This window comes from Myotis nattereri (genome assembly GCF_964212035.1).
Source record: "Myotis nattereri genome assembly, chromosome: 1".
Classification (NCBI taxonomy): domain Eukaryota; kingdom Metazoa; phylum Chordata; class Mammalia; order Chiroptera; family Vespertilionidae; genus Myotis; species Myotis nattereri.
The window spans coordinates 26,970,726-26,993,801 of NC_138075.1; the positions used below are offsets into that span (position 1 = coordinate 26,970,726).

The 23,076-nt window shown below is 46.5% G+C and overlaps 1 protein-coding gene across 4 annotated transcripts in view; it reads left to right on the top strand.

The window, feature by feature from the left end:
• The first annotated feature begins 257 nt into the window (after positions 1–257).
• Positions 258–23,076, top strand: part of SLC8A3 (solute carrier family 8 member A3) — a 101,979-nt gene continuing 79,160 nt past the window's right edge. For 3 of the 4 annotated variants that reach the window (XM_081098990.1, XM_081098991.1, XM_081098993.1), the window contains exon 1: positions 258–2,167. In XM_081098990.1, coding sequence (XP_080955116.1) covers positions 381–2,167 — 1,787 coding nt within the window. In that variant the 5' untranslated portion in view covers positions 258–380. The remainder of the gene's footprint in view (positions 2,168–23,076) is intronic. The other variant, XM_081098992.1, reaches the window with a different exon arrangement.

Genomic DNA, 23,076 nt, shown 5'->3' on the forward strand with positions numbered 1-23,076 from the left:
GGATTAAGTTGATTCTTGAGAACTCTCACAGATAACAGTAGGGTTGGGAGACAGGACATGATGGCATCACTTACGTTTCCATTACCAGTATTTCCAGCTATTTTAAGCCATTCTACAACTGAGTCTCCACCAGATGGTCCTGAGGACAAAGCAGCTATTTGTGTCTCCCACTGATATGTATTTTTCCAAGTGAGAGACTGCCCCATATGTTAGGGCAATATGTTATTCAAGATGAAATACCAGTTTCTATTGGTGGGAATCTGCCATTGCCGTCTCCCTTTTCCTCATGCCTTTTCCTACCTCTTTGGTCTTTTCTAGGTCTCTGGCCTGTCAGGAGGACCGTTGGTGCTGCAGTGGAAGCCAGTGGCTAAGTCTCATGTATGGCGTGGTTAAGGTTGCAGCCTCTCACCTCTGCCTTCCTCCATTTTGGGCTGATAACTTTTGTGCTCTTCCTGAATGGTCTTCGGGCAGAGACTGGAGGCTCAGGGTATGTGCCCAGCACAGAGCAGAACAATGAGTCCTGTTGGGAGTCATCAGACTGCAAGGAGGGTGTCATCTTACCAATCTGGTACCCGGAGAACCCTTCCCTTGGGGATAAGATTGCCAGGGTCATTGTCTATTTTGTGGCTCTGATATACATGTTCCTTGGGGTATCCATCATCGCTGACCGCTTCATGGCATCTATTGAAGTCATTACTTCTCAAGAGAAAGAAGTGACTATCAAAAAGCCCAACGGAGAGACCAGCACAACAATGATTCGGGTATGGAATGAAACTGTCTCCAACCTGACCCTTATGGCTCTGGGTTCCTCTGCTCCTGAGATCCTCCTCTCTTTAATTGAGGTGTGTGGTCACGGGTTCATTGCTGGTGATCTGGGACCTTCTACCATTGTGGGCAGTGCAGCCTTCAACATGTTCATCATCATTGCCATCTGTGTGTATGTGGTCCCTGATGGAGAGACTCGTAAGATCAAGCACCTGCGAGTGTTCTTTGTCACTGCTGCTTGGAGCATCTTTGCCTATATCTGGCTCTATATGATCCTGGCAGTCTTCTCTCCTGGTGTGGTCCAGGTTTGGGAAGGCCTCCTCACTCTCTTTTTTTTCCCAGTGTGTGTTGTTCTGGCCTGGATGGCAGATAAGAGACTACTCTTCTACAAATACATGCACAAAAAGTACCGCACAGATAAACACCGAGGAATTATCATAGAGACAGCGGGTGGCCACTCCAAGAGCATTGAGATGGATGGGAAAATGATGAATTCCCACTTTCTAGATGGGAATCTTGTGCCACCAGAAGGGAAGGAAGTGGATGAGTCCCGCAGGGAAATGATCCGGATTCTCAAGGATCTGAAGCAAAAACATCCAGAGAAGGAGTTAGATCAGCTGGTAGAGATGGCCAATTACTATGCTCTTTCCCATCAACAGAAGAGCCGCGCCTTCTACCGGATTCAAGCCATCCGTATGATGATTGGTGCAGGCAATATCCTGAGGAAACATGCTGCAGAACAAGCCAAGAAATCCGCTGCTATGAGTGAGGTGCACGCCGATCAGCCTGAGGACTTTGTCACCAAGGTCTTCTTTGACCCATGCTCTTACCAGTGCCTGGAGAACTGTGGGGCTATACTCCTGACAGTGGTGAGGAAAGGGGGGGACACATCCAAGACCATGTATGTGGACTACAAAACAGAGGATGGTTCTGCCAATGCAGGGGCTGACTATGAGTTCACAGAGGGCACCCTGGTTCTGAAGCCAGGAGAGACCCAGAAGGAGTTCTCTGTGGGCATCATTGATGATGACATTTTTGAGGAGGACGAATACTTCTTTGTGAGGTTGAGCAATGTCCGCATAGAGAATGAGCAGCCAGAGGAAGGGATGGCTCCAACAATACAGAATAGTGTTCCCTTGCCTTCCAGGGCTGTCCTGGTGTCCCCTTGTGTGGCCAAAGTTACTATCTTGGATGATGACCATGCAGGCATCTTCACTTTTGAATGTGACACTATTCGTATCAGTGAGAGTATTGGTGTCATGGAGGTCAAGGTTCTGCGGACATCTGGTGCCAAGGGCACCGTCATCGTTCCCTTTAGGACAGTGGAAGGGACAGCCAGGGGTGGTGGTGAGGATTTTGAAGACATATATGGGGAGTTGGAGTTCAAGAATAATGAAACTGTGTAAGTAACTTTCAGTATTCTATCCCCTGCTATCCCTTGCCATATCCTTCTATCCTTCTGCACCACTTTTTAAAATTTTCCTTGGATTTGTGTTAATATCAAACTTTAGTTCCATCACAGGTGTGCAGGATCAGCAGACACTACTGGCAGTTTCTGCTTCCAAACTCTCCTTCAGCTTCCTCACTCTAAAATGTTTCTAGGCAAGGAATCCTGAGGCAGGATCTCAGGACACAGATTTTATCTACCGAAACACAACATGATGGCTGGTGGAGGTGTGGGGTGACAGAAGTTCTGATATCAGATTTTGGAGAATTCTTGTGATTAAGCGAGAGCTGGGAGACTACTCGGGTGTCTCCTTCCTCCTCTCCTTGTGCCAAGAGCTTCTATGAGCTTTGAAGCCAATCCTTTCCACTCTGAGACAGTGATAGCCCAATCAGGACATCCTCAAGAAAGCAAGTGGCACTGGGTGTTTTGTTTTTTTTTTTCCAGTGCCATATTGTAGTTGTATTGTATAACCAGATTTCAGGTACCTCTCCTTCAATTTGGAAATTGCAAAGTTGATTGAAACTTGGCAATCTGTTTAAATGCTTGTAGGCTCTTCAATGAGGCTTGCCTACTCTAGGTGAGATGAGGAGGTATGGCTTGGTACTGGATGTATGTTGGAGGAGCAGAGCTCCCAGGGCAGCAGCCACTGTCTTTAGTCACAGATATAAGCTCCAAATTCTGTCTAAGCAATGAAGGAGAAACCTTTTAAGACTTGTTGGAGAAAACACATCTTCTGTGTGGTCATCTCTTTTCACAACCTGGAATTCTCCTGAAATAGTTTCCAGGTTATGGCCCCATTTAGTCCTTCTCACACAGTGGGTATTACACTTCTACTGCCTCTTGTAACTCTCCCCATTGAACCTTCTTATGCTGGGTCCTCTGTCCTCTTTCAGATAGATGGCTGTGAAGAAGAACACAGAATGACTTTCCCCAGGATTTGCAGCTTATGGGAGGGTAGACTTTCCGGGGGGGGGGGGCAAGGAGGATGGGGATGAGAAAAGAGAACCTTGTCTCTGAATTCCTGTGGTGTCCACAAACGATAAGCAGTGGCAGGAGAAGGTGTGAAGAACAAAGGGGAAATATAGAAGCGGGGGTGGGGGGAGGGTGTGAGGGGTGTCAAACTGCTCCAAGAACCTGCTGAAAACATTTTCAGTGGGAGAGGAAAACATATACTTCCAGAGGAACTCATGGAAAAGGGGATCCATAGATCCGAAGGAGAGATGCCATAGATGAGCTTCTCCCCAGGTCCAGCCTTGGGACAGAGCTTAAAAGAGGTTGGGTTCTGCTGACAACAGAGCTGAGTGTCATTCAGGAGACTCTGCTCTTGTCCTTTCAAATTCTTCCTAATAATGTGACTTCGGGCAAGTCGTTTAGTTTTAGCTCTAGAACTAAATAGTTTCATCTGTAAAGTGGGAATAACAACACTTTTCTTGCAGGGAGGCAGGGTCAGATCTTTTTGCGGGGCCTCCCAGCTCTAGGATTTTCTGTACCATTGACATAGGCCACTCAATGTAGGTCATATCTGCACCAGCCAAGGATGGGACAGGGGAGATTGTTTCCTGAAGTGAAATAGCCACTGACAAATTGATTTATTAGCGCTCTATTTAGTCATTTTGCTGGGAAGGATAGTCATTTGTTAGCGTAAGTAAAAACATGTGCCATCCGGAGAATACGATCCATTTATATGTGCTCTGGGGAGAGTGTTTATACATACAAATGAAGGACAGGCCCTCTCTGGGAAGACAACTTCGTGAGATTTCATACACGTTTATGGCAATGTCAGTATATAAGAGGTTACTGTCAGGCATTAAATCACATCAAGACCACAGCATTGGCCATAATTTGACAGACTTGTGGTTCCTTTAGTTCAGTACCTATCCACCAGCGGCACTGAAGGGTAGTTTTTGAGAGAGCAGAGGCTTGGCTCCAAATTCCTTTGTCCCATTAATAATCAACTGTGCACCTAGGATCTCTGAATAGGCTAAACTTTGCTATCTGTGTTTTCAGCTTGAATGTAACTATGCTTCATGGATGATCACTTCTAGGTGACATTGGTGCTAAATGTATCTCAACCTCCACACATTTGAGATTCTGGTCCAGGTATTCTAGGATTTGGTGAACAAGTCTATGTTCCCATCTATTCCTGTGCATTATTTTTTAGACCTTCGTAGACTTAGACTACCCCTTTGGTCTTCTTCATTGCAGAAGACGGAGTCCACAACCTGCTAGTCTCTCCTCACATTGCACCCCTCTGCTTGATACTTTAAATTTTACTGGAGGCAGTTTAATGTAGCAGAAAAACCACGGACCCTAAATACTCTGGGTTAGGGTGTTGTCTCAACTATAGATTTAACCATCTAGTTTTGGGGAATTTTATTAACTTATGAGATTATTTTGTCATTGGTAATAAGGGGGTAGTAATGTTTCTTGCAGGACTGTTGTGATGATTCAAGATATTGTATGCACTGTTCCTTGTACATGGTACGTGCTCAGTGAATGAGGCCATTGGTAGTAATATCGATGAATTCACAGTATTCTTTGGGAGACACCGTGGAGGTGAGAGTTGCTTGGATCTCTATGCGACCCACATTAATAAGCATGCTAGTTTTGGGCTGTCATGAAGATTCCTAGTCTAAACTCTTAAAATATTAAAGTATTAGAGCCAGAAAGGACCATAGAATATCTTGAGAGTGGTGTTCCTTGGATTTTAATGTGCTGATGAACCACCCACAGATCTTGCTAAAATGCAGATTCAGTTTCAAAATGTCTAGAGTAGGGCTTAGATGCTGCATTTCTAACAACCTCCTGATGCCATTGGTCCCAACTTGAAACCCTCAGGGTACTTAGAAGCTCTGCGATGCCTGCAACAGTGGCACTTTCTCATCCTTCCCTCTTTATGTAGCTCTGTTAGCCCGGTAGCATTGTCAGTTTTGCCCCCACCACACTCCTCTAAATCTATTCAGGTAAAGCTGGGTTTGTGCTCTATCAATAACATTGGATCTGTGAATTCACTTATTTGGCTTTATGCTTTCCTTCTTCAAAGACGGTGAGATTGCCAAAACCGGTTTGGCTCAGTGGATGGAGCATCGGCCTGCGGACTGAGGGGTCCCGGGTTCGATTCCGGTCAAGGGCGTGTGCCTGGGTTGCGGGCACATCCCCAGTGGGAGGTGTGTGGGGGGCAGCTGATCGATGTTTCTCTCTCATCGATGTTTCTAGCTCTCTATCTCTCTCCCTTCCTCTCTGTAAAAAATCAATAAGATATATTTAAAAAAAAAAAAGATGGTGAGATGGAAAAACATGAACTTTGGAGCTTGACAGACAGTGGGAATCCATCAATCACCAGCTGTGTAACTTTGAACAAGTCTCTTCAACCTGTCTGAGTCCCAGATAGTTTGTTGGGATGATAGAAATCATGGTATCTAACCTGCAGGTGTGTGATAAGTACTACATTCACATATGAAGAAAATGCACAACGCTTGCTGGTAGAAGGTGCTCAGACATGCAATAGATGTTCATTAAATATCTGCTGTGTGCCAGGTACATTGCTAGGGACTCTGGAGATAATAACGACAAGCTGGCATCCCAGCTCGCAAGGATCTTCTTCTCAGGTGGAGAGGATACAGGTATTCAGACAGGTTGGGAGAGGCGTATGCTTGAGCTAAGTTCAATAAAAGAGGAATAAAATACCCTTGTTGTATGCATGACACCACTAAAGTTTTCAGAGTAACCATAGGGATAATAATGAAGTAGGTGACATGGGGGTGGGTACATGATTACTTTAAACCCACATTACAATAAACTCTTGACATTTGAGAGGGATACTATTGAGAAGAACCCCTACCTTTTTGACTACCACTGCTGTACACGATGAGAATCGTGGCCTTTGAGCTGACAATAGCAAAACCTCGCAGGGTTGTGGGTTCTGCCAGCACGTTAATCTCACTAAACACGTGACTAGCCCAGGCTCATGGCATGCCGCTGCAACATAACAGATTACTGAAGTTCATGGACATTTGGGGTCTCTGGGAGTAGTCAAAACCACAGATGTCAAATATGCAAATGCCAAGATCTGCTGTAATTAAACAGCTTAGGCCTCTTTTGAAGAAGAATGGTGTATTACCTGTGCCACATATTTTCCAACAAAATTAGACTGTTAAAGCTGGAAGGTGCCTGGCCGGAATGGCTCAGTGGTTGAGCATCAACCTATGAACCAGGAGGTCATGGTTTGATTCCCAGTCAGGGCACATGCTGGGGTTGCTGGCTTGATCTGCAGTGTGGGGCGTGCAGGAGGCAGTCAGACAATGATTCTCTCTCATCATTGATGTTTCTATCTCCCCCTCTCCCTTCCTCTCTGAAACCAATACAAATATATTTTAAAAAATAAAAATAAAACATCTTGTGGGGAAAAAAAAGTTAGAAGGTGTCTGACCTCCCATTTTCACGAATGATGAGGCTGGATTCAGAGAGGGAAAGTGACTTGTCCAACAGCTATCTATGAAAGAAAGTTAGAGTTGGAAAGGCGTTTTTAAAGGGCACAGACTTAATATCTTTGGACTTTTCCATTTTATTTTAACCCATCAGAAAAATACTAGCTTTGGAAAGGATATGGACATTCTTGGAGGGAAGATGCTCTGGAAGTACAAATCCAAGAATATTATGTGACTAACATCTTAACCAACACTAAGACTATATTATGCACTATAATCTCTCGCTTCACCTTGAGACTGTTCAGAAGGAAAATATTGAACCCATAGAAATTGAACACACACACACAACTTTCACTTAGTGATCTCTTACTGAGAAAAGGTGACATCTTTCAGGCCCGGCTGGTAAACTGCAGGCAAGACCTTGTTCCAGGAAATAATGACATGTTTTCACAATGATGCAGGCCATCCTCCACCCGGGGTGTTTGCTCCCTGCCGTTTCAGCCCTTAGGGATCTTTCCATCAAAACTTTAGGGAAGTCTGGAGTGCTCTGGACACTACATAAACATTCTCCAACTTGTCTGAAATGAAGGAGGCTCCCCCCCCCCTTTTTTTCTTTGATTCAGCAGAGTGTTAGGATCTTGTCTTTCCTGCCACCCAGGGAGGTCATTTGCCTTCAGAATGCCCTGTCTGTGCTTGAGAAAAGCCATGAGCTGCAAGCTGTGTGAGGGTGGGAGTCAGATGGAGGTGGCGATCATTCTCTAAGGGCCAGTATCCTCCCTTTCCCCTGGCCTCTGCCTCAGTGCCCGACTTCCAGTGACAAGCTCTGTCCCCAGCTTTAGGTAGCCAGTCGGTCAGCAGGACCCATGGCTCCATGGAACTCATGGTGGAACTATGTACTTGGCTTCAAGTTGTGCTGAAGAAGGGAATCCATGTCTATGCCAGTTGCTGAATGGGGAACTTAGCACAGTGGGACATTTCAAGTGGGTTGTTCAACGACAGTTCTTCTGGGCCTAAAGGACTGATCACAGGCTATGTGGCCTTTTTAGCAGAGCTGTGGATGTTATACCCAGAAAGGTCCCACACCCTGATAATTTTTCTTTCTTACTGAAACTGTAAAAAATTATAGCAAAGAAGGACATATTCCAACTCCAGGATCCATAAAGCACCCCAAATCTACTTAAATGTTATATGTCTGCAGAAATCACTACAAGCCCAGAGCCTTCCTAGTTCATTTGTTTTAGGCCTAAGGGTACAGGGTCCTCAGGCAACACTGGGTCAGGCAGCACCCCTCTCCCTGCCTTGGTCAGGAGCCATATGCATGCCCGCCCCAGTCTTCTCACATGAACTCATCCTCTGGAAAACTCAGTGTTGCAGGGTTGGAGATCCCACGAGGGAGAATGTCAGGTTGGTTTCAGGAGAAGGCACATTGTGATTGACCACAGGACTGGCCAGTGAGAAAATGAAACAGGCTGATGCCCAGCGTAGGCCCTCCTGTGCACTGCTTGGAAAGGTGCTAGTTGGGACTTCAGGCAGTAATAATAAAGGGTACCGATGGCGGTTCTGCCATGGCCTTGCTCATTTTGTCTCAAGTCCTGGCTTTAGGTCAGAGTTTCCTCATTCACTCCCAAGAGTGATGGAAAGGGACACTTGGGCAAAGTGATGTGAGTGAGTGGGGAGGACTCTTCCATGTTGTCCAACCTTTTACCATCTTCCCAGATGTATTTGGGTGGTGTATGAGCACTCGTTCCTTCTCTACCTTTTGGTTCTGCCCTGCCCGCAACAACTCCATAGGGAAGGTAGTAGAAATTCAGAACTATGGTCTTCAGCTTATTCACGGTGTTGTTTTCTTGTTGTTTTGAAAAAGAGAGACTAAATTGTGCTTCCAGAACCCAATAGGAAACCCTGGCCTAGAGCCACTAAGATATAATTGATAGTTGGAGAGAGAACGCCTTGATGTACAAATAGAGCAAACTCCCCATATTTAAATTCTGCACAGTCCAGAAGCATTTTGGAGGAATCAAATGCTTTGCTACGTGACCATGAAGGAAAACATAGGATAAACATTCTCAGGTGGCATGATAGTTATCATGCATAGGAATTATATTCTCACCCCTACCACCTATCAGGCACCCAGGTAGGAAATTACCTGGAGAAGTAGAGTAGAAGATCAAGTTGAAAGTGAAACTTACTTATTATGGAGGAATTTGCTTTTATGAAAACTATGTGTGTGTATTATATTTAAGTTTGGCCATTGATGTGGCACCATCCCGACCCATTCTACCTATGGATCCACATGCCTAGACACAGCCTGGTTCACCTGTCCCTGCCTGAGCCCAGTTCATTTACCACTTGGTTGTTAGGTTTCACAAACCCAGTTATTTGTGATACTGACAGCACTCTGTCATACGTTTGTTTGTTGGTTCTTTCAAAACGAGTGACATCGTGATGGTAACTTAATACTCAGAATATGGCAGTAGAACAAACTACAGATTATGGAGGGCTAATCGTGCCCTTTCTCCCCAGTAGTCCATCTTTCGCCAGAGCTCATGGTCTTGATTTGTCTCCCTGTTGGTTTTCTCCTTGTGTAACGCATGTGAGTTCTCCTTGTGAACCCCCCTACCACCAGACCCCTCTTTCTGAACTGTGGTGATGTGGGGTGTACTGTGCCACCATCACGAGGGCTAACCATGGCCTTGGCTGCAAGTCCTCATGTCCGCAAATCTGTATTTCCCTGCTCATACCTTACGTTCTGTTTGTGTACTCTTCTCTTTCTCTCACTCTCCCCCTCCCTCCCTCCCTCCCTCCCTCCCTCCCTCCCTCCCTCCCCCTCCCTCTCTCCTCCCCCCTAAATGCCTCCTGCTGCATCTTTTCTTTCTCTACTGTATATGCTGCAGGCACTGGTGCTGTGATGTCCAGTCCTGCTCACACTCAGTGCCTTCCTCCCCATTTCCGCTATTCCCGTCTCCTCTTTTATTCCTATTCTGGTCCCTATAGCTCCTTTCTTCATTATTGGCATCTGTAGTTGGGTTGCCTTCTGCCCACTGTCTGATCTACGATTTCCTTGAGTGATCAAGAGTGAGCTGTGTATCCCTTAAGAAAGCCCATCATTTCAACGGAAAGAACTATCATCACGATAATGCCAAGAAGACTGATATCTCCCAGGAAACAAACCACTCCCGGTGGTGCTCTTTTCTCCTTCACCACAGAGTGTTTGCCGATTGGATGTTAAGACAAGAAGGTTGAGTTGTGAGGATCCAGCATAGACTGGAACTGATACTAGAAAACCATCAGAGGCTGAGGGTGCCCTGGGACCACCTTCTCTTTCTGATGTGCTCTCCCCTGGGTCACATGGTCTCTGCCTCCTGGCATCTTTGCTTCTCTCTGGGGCCTTCTCCCTCATGGTTTCCACCTTGCAATACCTCTGTGACAGGCAGTCCTATCTCACGGCTTCTCCTCCATAATGCTTTCAACTCCTACCTGGAAAGATCTTTCTATTCTTCTAGCTCAGATTCTCAAGAGAGAGAATCTGATTCTCCTCCACACTCCCCCACTCCTCTCCCCTCCCCCCCCTCCGCCACCATTTCCCAACCTGGCCATGTGAAGGCCACTGGCCAGATACGTGTCGGTTGCCCTGTGTCAAGCCAACCTGAAATAATAAGCCTCAGTAATCCTCTCCAAGATACTGAGTGGTAGGGTGGAAAATGAAGCTGTCATGGGGATTCCATGGTAAGCTACCTAAGCGGTTGTATCTGTAAGTGGTGCACAATGTCACTTAGAAGGAAGTTCCTTCTAAGTAAGGTGGGATAGTCGTCTATCACCTCGACACAGACACATTATATGAGGTTTGCAGGGCCTCAGAGAGAGCATTGATTTTACAGGCATCTATGCTGAGGCAGTAGGCTGGAGAATGAGAAGAATAGCCACCTCTGGAGCCTCCAGCCCCATCAGATCCATCAAGCTGACCTCTGATTCAACAGCCAAGATTGAGCTAGCCTCTGCCTAGACCAACAGAAAACATGCCTAGGGCCTGATGCTCAGTGACACAAATCTCAAGGCTACCAGGGTCATTTCTCTCCCTCTCCTGCTCTGTCCTTTCCAGGACTCTAGCGTCAGAAGGTAATCTGCTGTCATTCTCAGGTACACTGTTTGGGGACGGAGTCACTTTCAGTGCCTCTTCCAGGGTTTGGGTTTCCAGAGCAGCCTATGTTCCAGGCAGAAACAGAAACTTCCCCTGTCACTCATCCTCGCCAAGGGTAGACGACAGCCTTCTCTGCCTTGCCCCCCCCCCGCCCCCCCGCTGGACAGCTGGTCAGCTGGACTTAGCTGGAGCCAGCAGGCACTTTATCTTTGGCGCTGTAACTTGATGCTTTCTCAGGAACTCCCCGGAAGCCAGAGCATTCTCACCTCCAGGTGGCACAGGTGTGACGTCAGGTGCCCATGTCCCAGGGCACAGGCTGGAATGTACAATAGAATGCCTTTTATGTCCGCTAAGTCAGATAGTAGTGGCTGTCCAAGGGCATCTTGAAAAGGATTGTTGAGGCTGTGTCTGGGCTCAACTGTGCATGCGAAAAGAAAAGGCCAAATACCTGTCAATGCCAGTCTAGGGACGAGAGATGGAGAGAACTTCATGAGATAAAGAAACGAGGAGTCTCCATTATTAGCATGAAGTGGCCACTATCCTGCCAATACTGGGATAATCCTAATGGGGAAAATGCATCGACTCACACTCTTCCTCATCCTACACAACACAGGGTGAATCCACAAGGACATACATTCCTATTGGACACATGAAGCAGACAAGTTCCTAATAGACCAGAATATTCCAGAGTCCCTACTGATCTAGTGTGTTTCATAAAGTTGACCAGCGGTTCCCAACCAGATCCATACCACAGACCATTTTATCTGCCCTCCTCATGGAACCTATATTTTAGAAGATTATGAGCTGAAAAGTAATTAGATTTCCATTGTTTTCATAACATATAGCAACAGATGACTAGTGTTACTCTAGTGAGTTAATATAGTTCTAGCCAAAGCAGAGAGAAATGACATTTTTAATTTTTATTTTAAATATATATATTTTTGAGAAATGACATTTTAATTAACCCATGTAGACTGCTGGAAGAATATATACTTCCTCTTTTGGGGGGGTTGGGGAGAGAGTAGAATGAACATAGCCAAGGGCCAACTTTCAAAGGAACTAACTGATGTACAATGCTTTGAAAATTCTGGAGTCTAGTTGTTTAAAGTGGTTTTGATGAGAGTGGCCCCAGGGGGAGAGCATAATATTCTAGAGAAATATCAGGATCAAGGGCACAGTGCTGGTTACTTGGGTTTTACCACTGTTCAGATCTGGGGGCGGGGGGGGGGGGGGGGGAGAGGAAGAGAGAAGATTATTGTGGTTATTTTTCTTAATAAAACGTCTAATATTTATATGAAAATATAAAAAAGTATAATGATATTGTTATACCTTTAGGGTTAATATTACCATTTTCTTCAGATTAGGTAATTGAGTCTATGAAAGATTAAATAATTTACCCTAGAACAAGGAACTTTTAAGAGTTAGGATCAAAACCTAGATCTTTGAAATCATGTGATTTTTCTATTGTGTTACATATTTTAGCATCAGAATAAGGTATGGAGGCTGAAAGCATCAGGCTTTCCTCCCCTCATGTGGAAGAAGCTAAGAGCGTACCTCATATCTCTTCCTTAACAGACTGGTCTTTCTTCTTAATCCAGGGGAAACTAAGCCCAGGGAACTTGGCAAGGGCCAGTGGATTCCTTGATGCCCAGCTCAGAAATCTGGGTTCACCACCCTGGATGGCTGACACAGACCCACCCTTGCCTCAGCCAGCGTACAGAGGGTCCTTGTTGGTGTCACTTCACCATCAGAAACTGCCAGCAGGCAATGCTTTGCCCTGCTGCCTGGGAAACAGGGCGAGGCTGGCTCAGGCCCATGGGTTGAGATTCAGGGGGTCTCCTTTGATGTGTCCGTGATATCTGAAGGCATCCAGGATCAAGGGTTTGAGGGGGTGATGATGGAAGAGAGCAGGGGGCGTCTCAGTGGCAGCCCCTGGAGAGCCCGCGAGTGCCCTCCAAATCAATGAGGCAGGAAGCAATGGGAGAGCAGGGTGGGGGTGGGGGGCGGGGTGCCCTGGAGGCGGGTGTCAGTTGCTGAGGATCCAATTAGCAGACTTTTGTTGAGCTCATACTGTGGGCTGAGCACAGTGAGAAAAGGCACAGCCCCTGTCCTCAGGGAGTCCCCAGTCTGGTGGAGAAGAGGAGTGTGAGAGTTGCTGTAGAAGAGGGGAACTCCAAGGGCTGTGGCCACACACAGGCACTGCCCCTGCCTTTGGTCGGGATTCCGTTTGAAGTCATTCAATTGAATTTAAACCGGAATCATTGCATACCCCCTCCAGTCAACCAGGAGCACGTGAGCGAATGGGCAGTTGGCTTTGGCTTGTGCAGCACACACAGCTGTAGGTAGAAGTTGGCCTCAGGAGGAAAGGGTCCCCAGGAAGACCATATCCTCAGACCACAGCCGCGCCTGGTTCTTCCCCGTGTCCCTCCAAGTGCCTCATTCTGTGTCCCGTTATAGCAGGGGTGAGGAACCTTTTTCTGCCAAGGGCCATTTTTATATTTATAACATCATTTAAGGCCATAAAAAATTATCAACTTAAAAATTAGCCTGCTATATTTAGTCAAACATTTAATTAATTCACCCCGAATGCCTTGGCAGGGCCAGACCTAATGATTTCTTGGGCCTTACACGTCCCTTGGTCTGGATGTTCCCCACCCCTGCATTATAGGGACACACAAAAAATGTCTTCTGAATGAATAAATGGATGAATGAATGAGTGAATGAATGTAGTGAATTCCTGGCATGCCCTCTGGCTCTGTACCTCCTCCAGGTTGCAGCAAGCTCAGGGGACATGGGACTAGAGAATATACCCCTCAAGCACGAGGACCAAAGGGCAGTCACCATCCTCCATTCTCTGTGCCTCCTCCTCTCCTCTCCCAGTTTCAGGAGTTCTGTCCCCCCCTTTCCCCAAGCACTGTGAGCTTGGGAGTCCCTGAGCAACTCCACAGCCTGAGCCCTGCCCCACACCAGCTCCTCAGAGGGTCTGTTCCTGGGCTGCTGGGCCACCTCTGAGCCCGGCTGCCTTTGATGCTCAGGGGACACCCTGTAATTCAATTAGGCGCTCTTTCCAGGGAGCATGTAATTATGTCCTATCTGGGCCTTGTAATGACAGCCCCCTGCCACTGTGCCCTGCTCAGCAGCCCAGAACCTTTTGCTGGGAGGGAACTAATCTGCTTAGCTCAGATTGGATGCAGTTCTGCACAGCCCTTCTCCAAAGGCCTCAGAAACGGGTCCCACTAGCAGAAATAGTCGCCTTGGGGGACCGTGAGGCTTTTTGCCCTGAGCCCTCCTGCCTGGGATTGTCTGGGAGGCCTCATGGCCTGAGCTCCTGGGTGTCCCCCATCCCTCCTAGGGTTAGAGGGGAGATGAAAGGAGAGATTGAAGGCACTTACCTATTTTTCATGTAGCTTGGAGGGGGAGGGGGGCAGGATGCAGAGTGAGATGATTTGAGTTACCTGGCATTTTACCTGGATAATTCAAATGGTGCACTTTGGAAGGAAGGCTGGCTGCTGTGTTTTGAGCTATGGGGGAAGTTGCCTTTGTTCTTTGCGCGACTTTCTTAGCTCCTTTGGGCTTGATTTCTGTGAAATGTTTTAGATGCAGGGGCAGTGCCTCAGTCCGCCATGGATACTGACTGCTCAGGGTGGTCCCCCCTCACCTCCCACCTGCATGGACCCCTCCTCGTGAGAAGCTCAAATCCTTTCCCTGCTGTCATGTGGGATCTGCCAAAATGCCACTGATGAGCTGTCCTGGGTTGAATAGAGTTCCCCCTCCAAAATTCACATCCACCCAGAACCTCAGAACGCTGCCTTATCTGGAAGTAGCCTTGCAGATGAGCTTAGTTGTAGGGGTGGCCCTTGATCCCATGTCTGGCATCCTTACGAGAAGGCCATGTGGCGACAGAGATGGAGACGCAGAGTGATGCAGCTACAAGCCAAGGGACACTGGGATTTGGGGCAAATGCCCAAAGCCAGGAGAGAAGCATAGAGTAGACTCTCCCAGAACCTCCCAGGGAGCCATCAACCCAGCTGACACCTTGATTTCAGACTTCAGCTTCCAGAATAAATTTCTGTTGTTTTAAGCCACCAAGTTTATGGTAATTTGTTAGAGGAGCTGTTGGAAATGAATACCCAAGCTCTGCATGATGCCTTGTGTTGACTTCAGTGCATGGAGGACCTCTCACCGATGGCCAAGGCTGAATTCTGAGCTGTTGGTAACAATGCCCAGTGTGTAGGTAAGAGTTTTCATGTTGTAACTGGGGAGGCAACTGAGGGTCCCATTCTCCATATCCTCTCTCCCTTTGGAGTTTACTGATGCTTTGCAACTGGTCCAGAGACGCAGGTTTGCTTGTTCCGAAATGCGGGTATGTTACCTGCTTCCCTCTGCAAAGTGAGGCAAGCTTGGCGGGGACACGACTGAAAATGCCGTGGGCAACTTAAGGGCAAGCAAGCCATGGCTGGCAGCACTGACAGCTGAGTAGGGGACACTGAGTGAATAATGGGGAGCTGGAAATATTGCTTTATCATTTGCACAATGCAGTTGCCAATAACCAAAGTGTGAGAGCAGCAATGTGGGTAGAAACCCACCTACACATAGGGTAACAGCGCAGGGCAATTACATGCTCGGACCAGGTGTCACACAGACCATATTGGCAACTGATTGGTGATGTGATCTGGGGAAAGTTACCTAGCTTTTCCCTTTACTCATCTACATAATGTGGATAATAGCATAAGGTTGTTGCAAGCACTGAACACGACTATAAAGCGTTCAACATGGTGTCGAGCCTAAATTACTCATCAGGTGTGTCATGTGCTAGTCATTCGTTAAGTAGTTAATGGAATCTTGGCCACGTCACAGCCGGTCTGATTTACGTGGGCCAGCATTTTGCGCAGTTTCCTTCAGCGATAATCCTGGTCCCTCCCTGAGCCCAAGGTGAGCTTTTAGGAAGAGACAGTTGATCTAAAGATAGAAAGTCAAAAAGTCTGGTCTGCAGGAAGGTGGAGGGGAATGCCATCTTTCTTTGACAGTGTCAGGGAACATGACAGGCTGCTCTCCAAGGAGAGAATAGCCCCAGGCCAGGGTAGAAGGTGACCTTGAGGTTGATTCCTCTACATCCTGATGTGGATTTGTTTGGGAGTTGAAGGGGAAGAAAGAAGGGATGTAGAGAGAGGAGGAAGAAGGGCAGGGAGGAGAATGGGAAAAGTCTTTATTGTCGTGAGGATAATTACATGTGAAATCTCTTGCCAGTGGGACACTGGGGCTGGGATGACTGTAATAATTACAGTACAGGCTCCTGAGGGCTCTTGGGCAGGTCTCTGAGCAGCATATAGGTAGTGTTGAGGCCTCTCTCACTCAAGTTGCCTTCCAGGCACCAGGGTACACCATCTACCCCAGAGCCTGTTGCTGATCAGGAAACGTAAATAGAACATTTACCATTTCAGAATGGAGTCCCACCCGTGGGCTCCCGTGATGCAAACCATAAGCCGATAGGGCCTGGGCGCCTGCAGATGGAGCAGCCTGCTCTTGGTGGCTGTGATCTGGATCAAGACAAGCAATACTCCGCCTAGTGCTGTCCAAGGTGCTGCGCCTTCCCCGCCGCCGCCCAAATTAGGAAGTCCATTGACCAAAGGATGACATATTTTTCATCCTCGTTCTGGATTTCCTAGTCAGGGCCTCATACCTTTCTTTTTCATTCTTGTATTCGGAGATGACTCACCCTTGCCTTCATCTTACGTAAGCAAGACAGTCACCTACTGGGAACGTGGCAATGGTCATATGCCGTGATTATGTTATAAGGCAAAGGAGAAGGGATCTTGCAGATGTAATTAGGGTTCCTCACTGGTTGACTTTTAAGCCTTGACTTGAGGGGAAATCATTTTAGGGGGACCTGACCTGATTGGATGAGCCCTTTAAAAGAGATGAGAGTCTCTCTCCTGCTAGCCTTGTAGAAGCAAGGCACAAATTCTGCAATGGCAAGGAAATTAATTCTGCCAGCAACCACTAGAATTTGGAAAAGGACCCCGAGCCTCAGGCGAGACAGCAGCCCCGACTGACATCTTGACTATGGCTAAGTTGTGCCTACACTCTTGATCCATGGGAACCGAGAGGTAATGGTCAGTGTTGTTTGTGGTAGTTAGTTACTTAGCAAGAAAAAACTCATACAGTGAAGGAGTGGCAGAGTCAGGATTCAAAGCTGATGCTCTTCTCCTTCATGACGTGTAATACGACAGTTTCCTACCTACCCTTCCTTTTGTTGTTCATTTATCCTGCAGTCTCTGTGATTTGAAATACCATAGACAGCCATTCTAAGTCATCAAAATTATGCCAAAAAGTAGAGTCAGTTCTTGTAATTTGCAATAGTTATGTTCCATAGTCATTGAAAACAACGGAATTAGTGAATACTGAAGCATTGCTCATGAGGAAATACAGAGTTAGGTTTCTGTGAGCCTCTGGTTGCAACGTTTTCACTAACTGGTGAAACCTTGTTTTAAATGTGTTTCTGTTTAGAGGCACTTTATTTAATATATACCATTGACTAGTTAACAGTAAACTCACAGCTACAGCACTATAGATCATGCCCGAACACAGCTCATCTAACACACATATTTTCTCCATAGGCACATCAGACACTAGACAGCACTTCAGCATTATGCTTGGGGGCCACTTTAAACAGCAAAATCACCACCAACAACAAAAGGCCTATCAAAATATGAAAAACACGGTACTAAATAGACTGCAAAAGGCACTGGTTTACAGTATGAGATGGAACAAGAAGGCAGAGCATCACAGTGGTCGAGCTCCCCTGGGAGCAGGGAGTCAGGTGACCCAAATTTTAGAAACAGTGTATATACAACAGATAGGTTATTTGTTCCCTCAAATCTTTTTCTAATGTTTTTTTTTTTTTAATAATCATATTGAGGAACTAGATAAGGGTCAGAAGTAAGGGCCCTTCTCCCTTTTCTGTTGCTGGGTCTCTTTGGAGAGCATTTATCCCCTCAATAATATTTCACAACTCTTCTAAGGCACCATTAAAAGAGGGAAACAGAGTCACTACTGATTTAAAAACAAACCTGTTTGCCCATCACTCTTCACTAAGAAAAAGAAGAGTTGAGGGAGCCGGCAGCCTTTTGAACACAGGGATTCAGTCCCCCTACCCTCCAACCTTGTTGCAGACCCAGATTCCTGCCAAAGGTAGTTCAGCTTCAACTCCTTGGCCATGGCATCATGGGTGTTACAGATCTCCTGAGCTGCCCATAGTCGGGAGGCATCCATAGCAGCCATTATATTTCAAAGATTGCCAAAGGGGTGATGCCCATGTGGCTAGAGCTGGGTGTGGGTTGGCCAAACAAGATGCCCTTTCTTCTGCCTGTGGTGAAGGATTGCAACCGGGTCCAGCTGGTGGTGACTTTGAGACACACTTGTGTTCCAGAGGGCACCTTACACGTAGCCTCCGATTCCGACACTGGGGCACGCTGTCATCTGGCTCTGCCCTCTTTCTACTCATCTGCTCTGCCAGCTTTGCTGAGCGCCTGTCTTCATGCCCCCTCGTCAGTGACATCCGAGCCCTTCCCTTCTTCCTACCCTGCTAACTGCAGCTCATTAGAAGTCAGTGGCAACAGCTGTGTGTGCCAGGCAGCGGCAGCTGTGAGGCCGAAAACAGGGCCTGGGATTTGGTGTTGGGCGACAGGGTGGTGCAACGATTTCCTAAAGCAGGTGAACTCATTTGTTTCTTTTGTCCCCCTCTCCCCACCGCACTTTCACGGCACCAAAGGAAAACAGAAAACAGTGATCTGTTTGGCAATGGGGCTGCCTTTGGGTACCAAGCCTGCCATCTGTGGGGGACCCTACTGAATCATCAGTCAGCAAAACAGGGCAGAAACCTGGGTTTCATAGCTGGCACAGCTGAGCAGCATCTCTACTGAGGGGGCTGGGGAATCTGTTTCCTTCATGAAGAAGTTAAGTAGCACTCCTGATTCCGTATTTAGAAGTGCTACCTAGGAGCGAGTGTGCGTGTGCAGGCGCCGACCAGCCCAGCTGCTCCACTGTCTTTTCCCCGAAGTGACTTGTTGAATTTAATCACAGAGATGTATGCATCCAGAGACTTGAACTGAATGAAGGTTTAGAGGCTTTGTGTCAAATTGACATGAAAGGAATTTGGGAGTGGATGAGGGATTCTTCCCTGATTCTTCTATTCCACAGCCAATAAGCATTTACAGAAAGCTAAAAAGAAAAGGAAATAAGGCTTAGTCTGAGAATTTCTGTGTGTCATATGAACCGCATCTTAGAATAAAAACTCTGCTTTTTCACTTCACAACCAGTCAGTAAATATGATTAGTGGGTACCTAGGAAGTTCAGGGCACTGGGCTAGAAGGGGTTACCAAATGTCTTCATTTAGCACAGCCCCGCTGAGTTCCTGACCCTCGCCAGCACCGTGCCTGGGGCTACCTCTGAAGGTCATGTCAGAGAGTGTCAGGCCTCACAGAGCTTACAGTTTGTCAGGAGATATCAAGCAAGCGAGCCAACAAAATGATCTACCATCTTAGAGACAGTCCCTAAATTCATGGAGTTCACCGTCTTATTAGGAAGGTAAGACATCCACCCATGAGCATGGAAGAAAAACAGCTATTGATGACAGTAACAGAAGAAGGTGATTGACAACTGAATTACACAGACAGTGATGACTATAAAAATTCACCAAAAGAGATCATTACAAGCTAGGGGCAATCCTAGAGACATCTTTTCTTTTCTTTCTTTCTTTTTTTGGAGATAAGTTTTGAGCCAAACCTTGAAGGGTGGGAATTACTTTTGTTTTTTGCTTCCTATAAAAAGTCTTTGTGTCAAATGGAGGTGAAGGGAAGGAGAGGTTGTGGCAACAGAAGGAGAAAGATTTTTCTGATATCAGAATCTAGCTCTCTATGCCTGAAGGTATTTTTTCAACCAGAAATGAGTCTGTCATCTCTGCTTAATGCTTTGTCACACAGTGGGGGTACAGGGACTGTTCTGACACAGCCCCGGTCCCTGTGTAGCTCACAGCCTGGGGGTTGGGCAGAGACACACTTATAAACAGTGAGATAAGTACAATGAGATAAGTGCTCTATGGGATGGATGATCATAGTGTTGTGGGACTTACAGGAAGGAATGACTAACTCTGGAGGAGGGACAGTGAGAGGGGCATGGGTGCAGGGGGAGAATTCACAAAGGATAAGCAGTTGGGTGCTGTGAACCGTGTCAGCAGCTAACAGCCATGTTACATTTAGAATCCAGATAAAAGGGGATAGAGCTACTGGTTCTCAGCGAAGAGAGAAGGGGCGGAGTAGCTGTGGGATTTTTAGAACACTCAGGTTTTGCAGGGGCAAAGGCAGCAAGCTATTGATGCTGTTAGAGCTCACATCAGCTATGGGATCTCAAATTTGAACACTCAGGTGGGCATGAGTTCAGCTCTTTCCTGTGGGCGAGTGGTTCTCAGCCTGACTCCTCTGTACAATCTCTACCTCTAGAGATTCTGATTTTACTGGGCTGAGTTGGGCCCAGGCTACAGTATATTTTAAAAGCAGCTCAAGTGACCCTAATACATGGCTAAGGTTGAGAACTGCTGCTCTAGAGTATGCTCTCCAGAGGTGCTCCCAGGCCACCTGGGTTTAAACCTTCAGACCACCATGTAGTGACCTTGACCAAGTTACTTAAACTTCCTAAACTTAATAAATCCTTAATTTTTAAAATGGGGACAATGGTAGGACCTCCTCATGGGATCATGGTGAAGTTTATGTACATGGAGTAATTCCAAGCTCATGAATACATGCTCTCTGGTGCCGTGGGCGGGGCCCTCAACACTTAATGTTTGAAACCAAGGGGAACAGTGAAACATTAGGAATTTTATGCCACCAAGTAAATAATCTGAGATGACTGTTTAGAAGTAAGAATCAATTCCCAACAGCTCTCATCTGAGGACCGTGGGAGCTGCGGAGGGACGAGTGTGCCCCACAGAGTTACCTGGAGGTAGGTGGGAACAGAATGAAGCTCAGGAAGACACTTCAGTGTCACTCATATTTGTGCTCAATGATTAGATCATTCAATGAGTGCAGCCCCCAGACCAAAACTTTGTTGGTGAGGCAAAGACAATGAGTTAATTTTGCATTCATTGGGAAAAACTTCTAGAACTGTGCTGCTTTTTTTTTTTTTTTTTTTTAAGGGAGCAAAAGAATCTAGATTATGTTTAATCTAAGTCAATGTGTAGGGCAGAATCTTGCCCTCTAAACTTGATGGCAAAAGTCACTTAAGAGAAAGAACAAGAGGACCCTCCAAAAAAAAACCTAATATCTAGAGAACTGCTTTTGAGTTAGGTCTTTGGGGGAATAGATTCCACTCATAAATGAGTAGATTTCTATCCAGGCCAATGACCAGAAGGCAATATGGGATTTCATTGTGTTTCCCAAAAGAAAATCCAATGTCATTCCTGTGTTGGTCTTTGGGAGAAATCAACCAGCCTATGCAAGGTTGGTTTGGGTCCAAGAATGCAGCCTCAAACTAACTCTAGCAAAGAATTACCTGAATGTCTTATACATAAACTCACACATACTTGTGTAGAAGTTAAGTCATATTTCAGGGAGCCCTGTGGTCAAATGAAGAATCTTTCAGAGATAAAGCAACATTCATCTGCCCTGCCACCCCCATCGACCCCACCCTACTTTCACATGAATCTTAGTTGTTGATGGATTCTAGCTTCTTTTCTGGTCTCTGTGAGAGTGGGGTATAGCATCTCCCAAAAAGCCCAGGGCTGACTGTTGGGGAGATATTGGAAGCCTGTCTGTTCATAGCAGTTATATGAGTCAGTCGAAAAGTTATCCTACACATCAGACCTGCTTCTCTCGTGGGGTCCCTGCAGTCAGTCCTACCCTGGAAGGGGCAGCAGCTGATTTCTCTCTTTGGACACACATGGGTCTGCGTTGGCCATTAGATGCTCGGCTGGACTCTGTGGAGCTGGGCTCTATGGCTGGGCTCTTGCCATTGGTGGTAGGGAAGCCATTGGGAAGGATCTACAAATCCTAGGAGTAGCAGCCAAGTGGGCACCTTTTTCAGAGAAAACAGATTACAAGATGAAAGAAAAGCCCACTATGAGGTCAGCCAGGTAGAGGAGAGAGCAGATATAAGAAAGGTACTGAGTTCCTGGGGGTGTAAGAGGAGGGTATCAGGGATGGCTCTATAGCAGTGGTTCTCAACCTGTGGGTCGCGACCCCTTTGGCGGTCAAATGACCCTTTCACAGGGGTCGCCTAAGACCATCCTGCATATCAGATATTTACATTATGATTCATAACAGTAGCAACATTACAGTTATGAAGTAGCAGCAAAAATAATTTTATGGTTGGGCCACAACATGAGGAGCTATATTTAAAGGGCCAGGAGGTTGAGAACCACTGCTCTATAGGATGGTACTATTCCTAAAATCATAGCATTTAACTTCTCGTGGTGAACATTGATTGCCGCGGGTGTCATATCTGAAGCCTCACCAATCTTCCCACTAAGTCTGAGGAGAGGTTGTCCTGTTGACAAGTGGTTAGGAGGGGCCTCACCAACTCTTTGGTCCTGTGACGAGCTCCACAGACTAAAACAAACAAGTGATGTATTTATGAACTTCTGCTTTGGAGTCTATTTTCCACCGACAGACAGTAGACCTGACTGAACTCGAGAGCTAGGGAGCGCAGACCTCCAAACTGTCCTTTATTAGCTACACATGTTTTGGCAAGTCGCCTAACCCCTAGCACTAGAACTCAGGAGTTAAGGCTGTGCTTTGGAGACAGATGTCAAGGATCTGAGTCTTGGAGCTTTCATTTCCTAAGTATATCACTTTGAGCAATCTATTTAACCTGTACACTTCTGTACTTTTCTACCTATAAAATGGGCATACTCGTATCTATCATATAGATTTGCAGTACGGTCTAAATAGGATAAAACACCTTGAATACACTTTGAACAGCGTCTGTGCATGTGGTAAGCTCTTGACAAATGTTAGTTAAGGCCAGTCAACTACCCCACCAGCAAAGAAAACCTGTTAGCCAGGATTGATGGGAGGATTCCATGAGAGAATACGTTTAAAGTACCTAGTACCACGCCTGACAGAGTATTTGCTCAATAAATTAGTTGTTGTTACGATCAGCATTGTTATCATCCTCTTTCTCCTCCATAGGCCCCAGTTTTCCCAGCTGTTTCACAGACAAACATCTCAGCAGAGGCATTGCGTGGGGCTAGGTCAGCCGTGGGCAAACTACGGCCCGCGGGCCGGATCTGGCCCGTTTGAAATGAA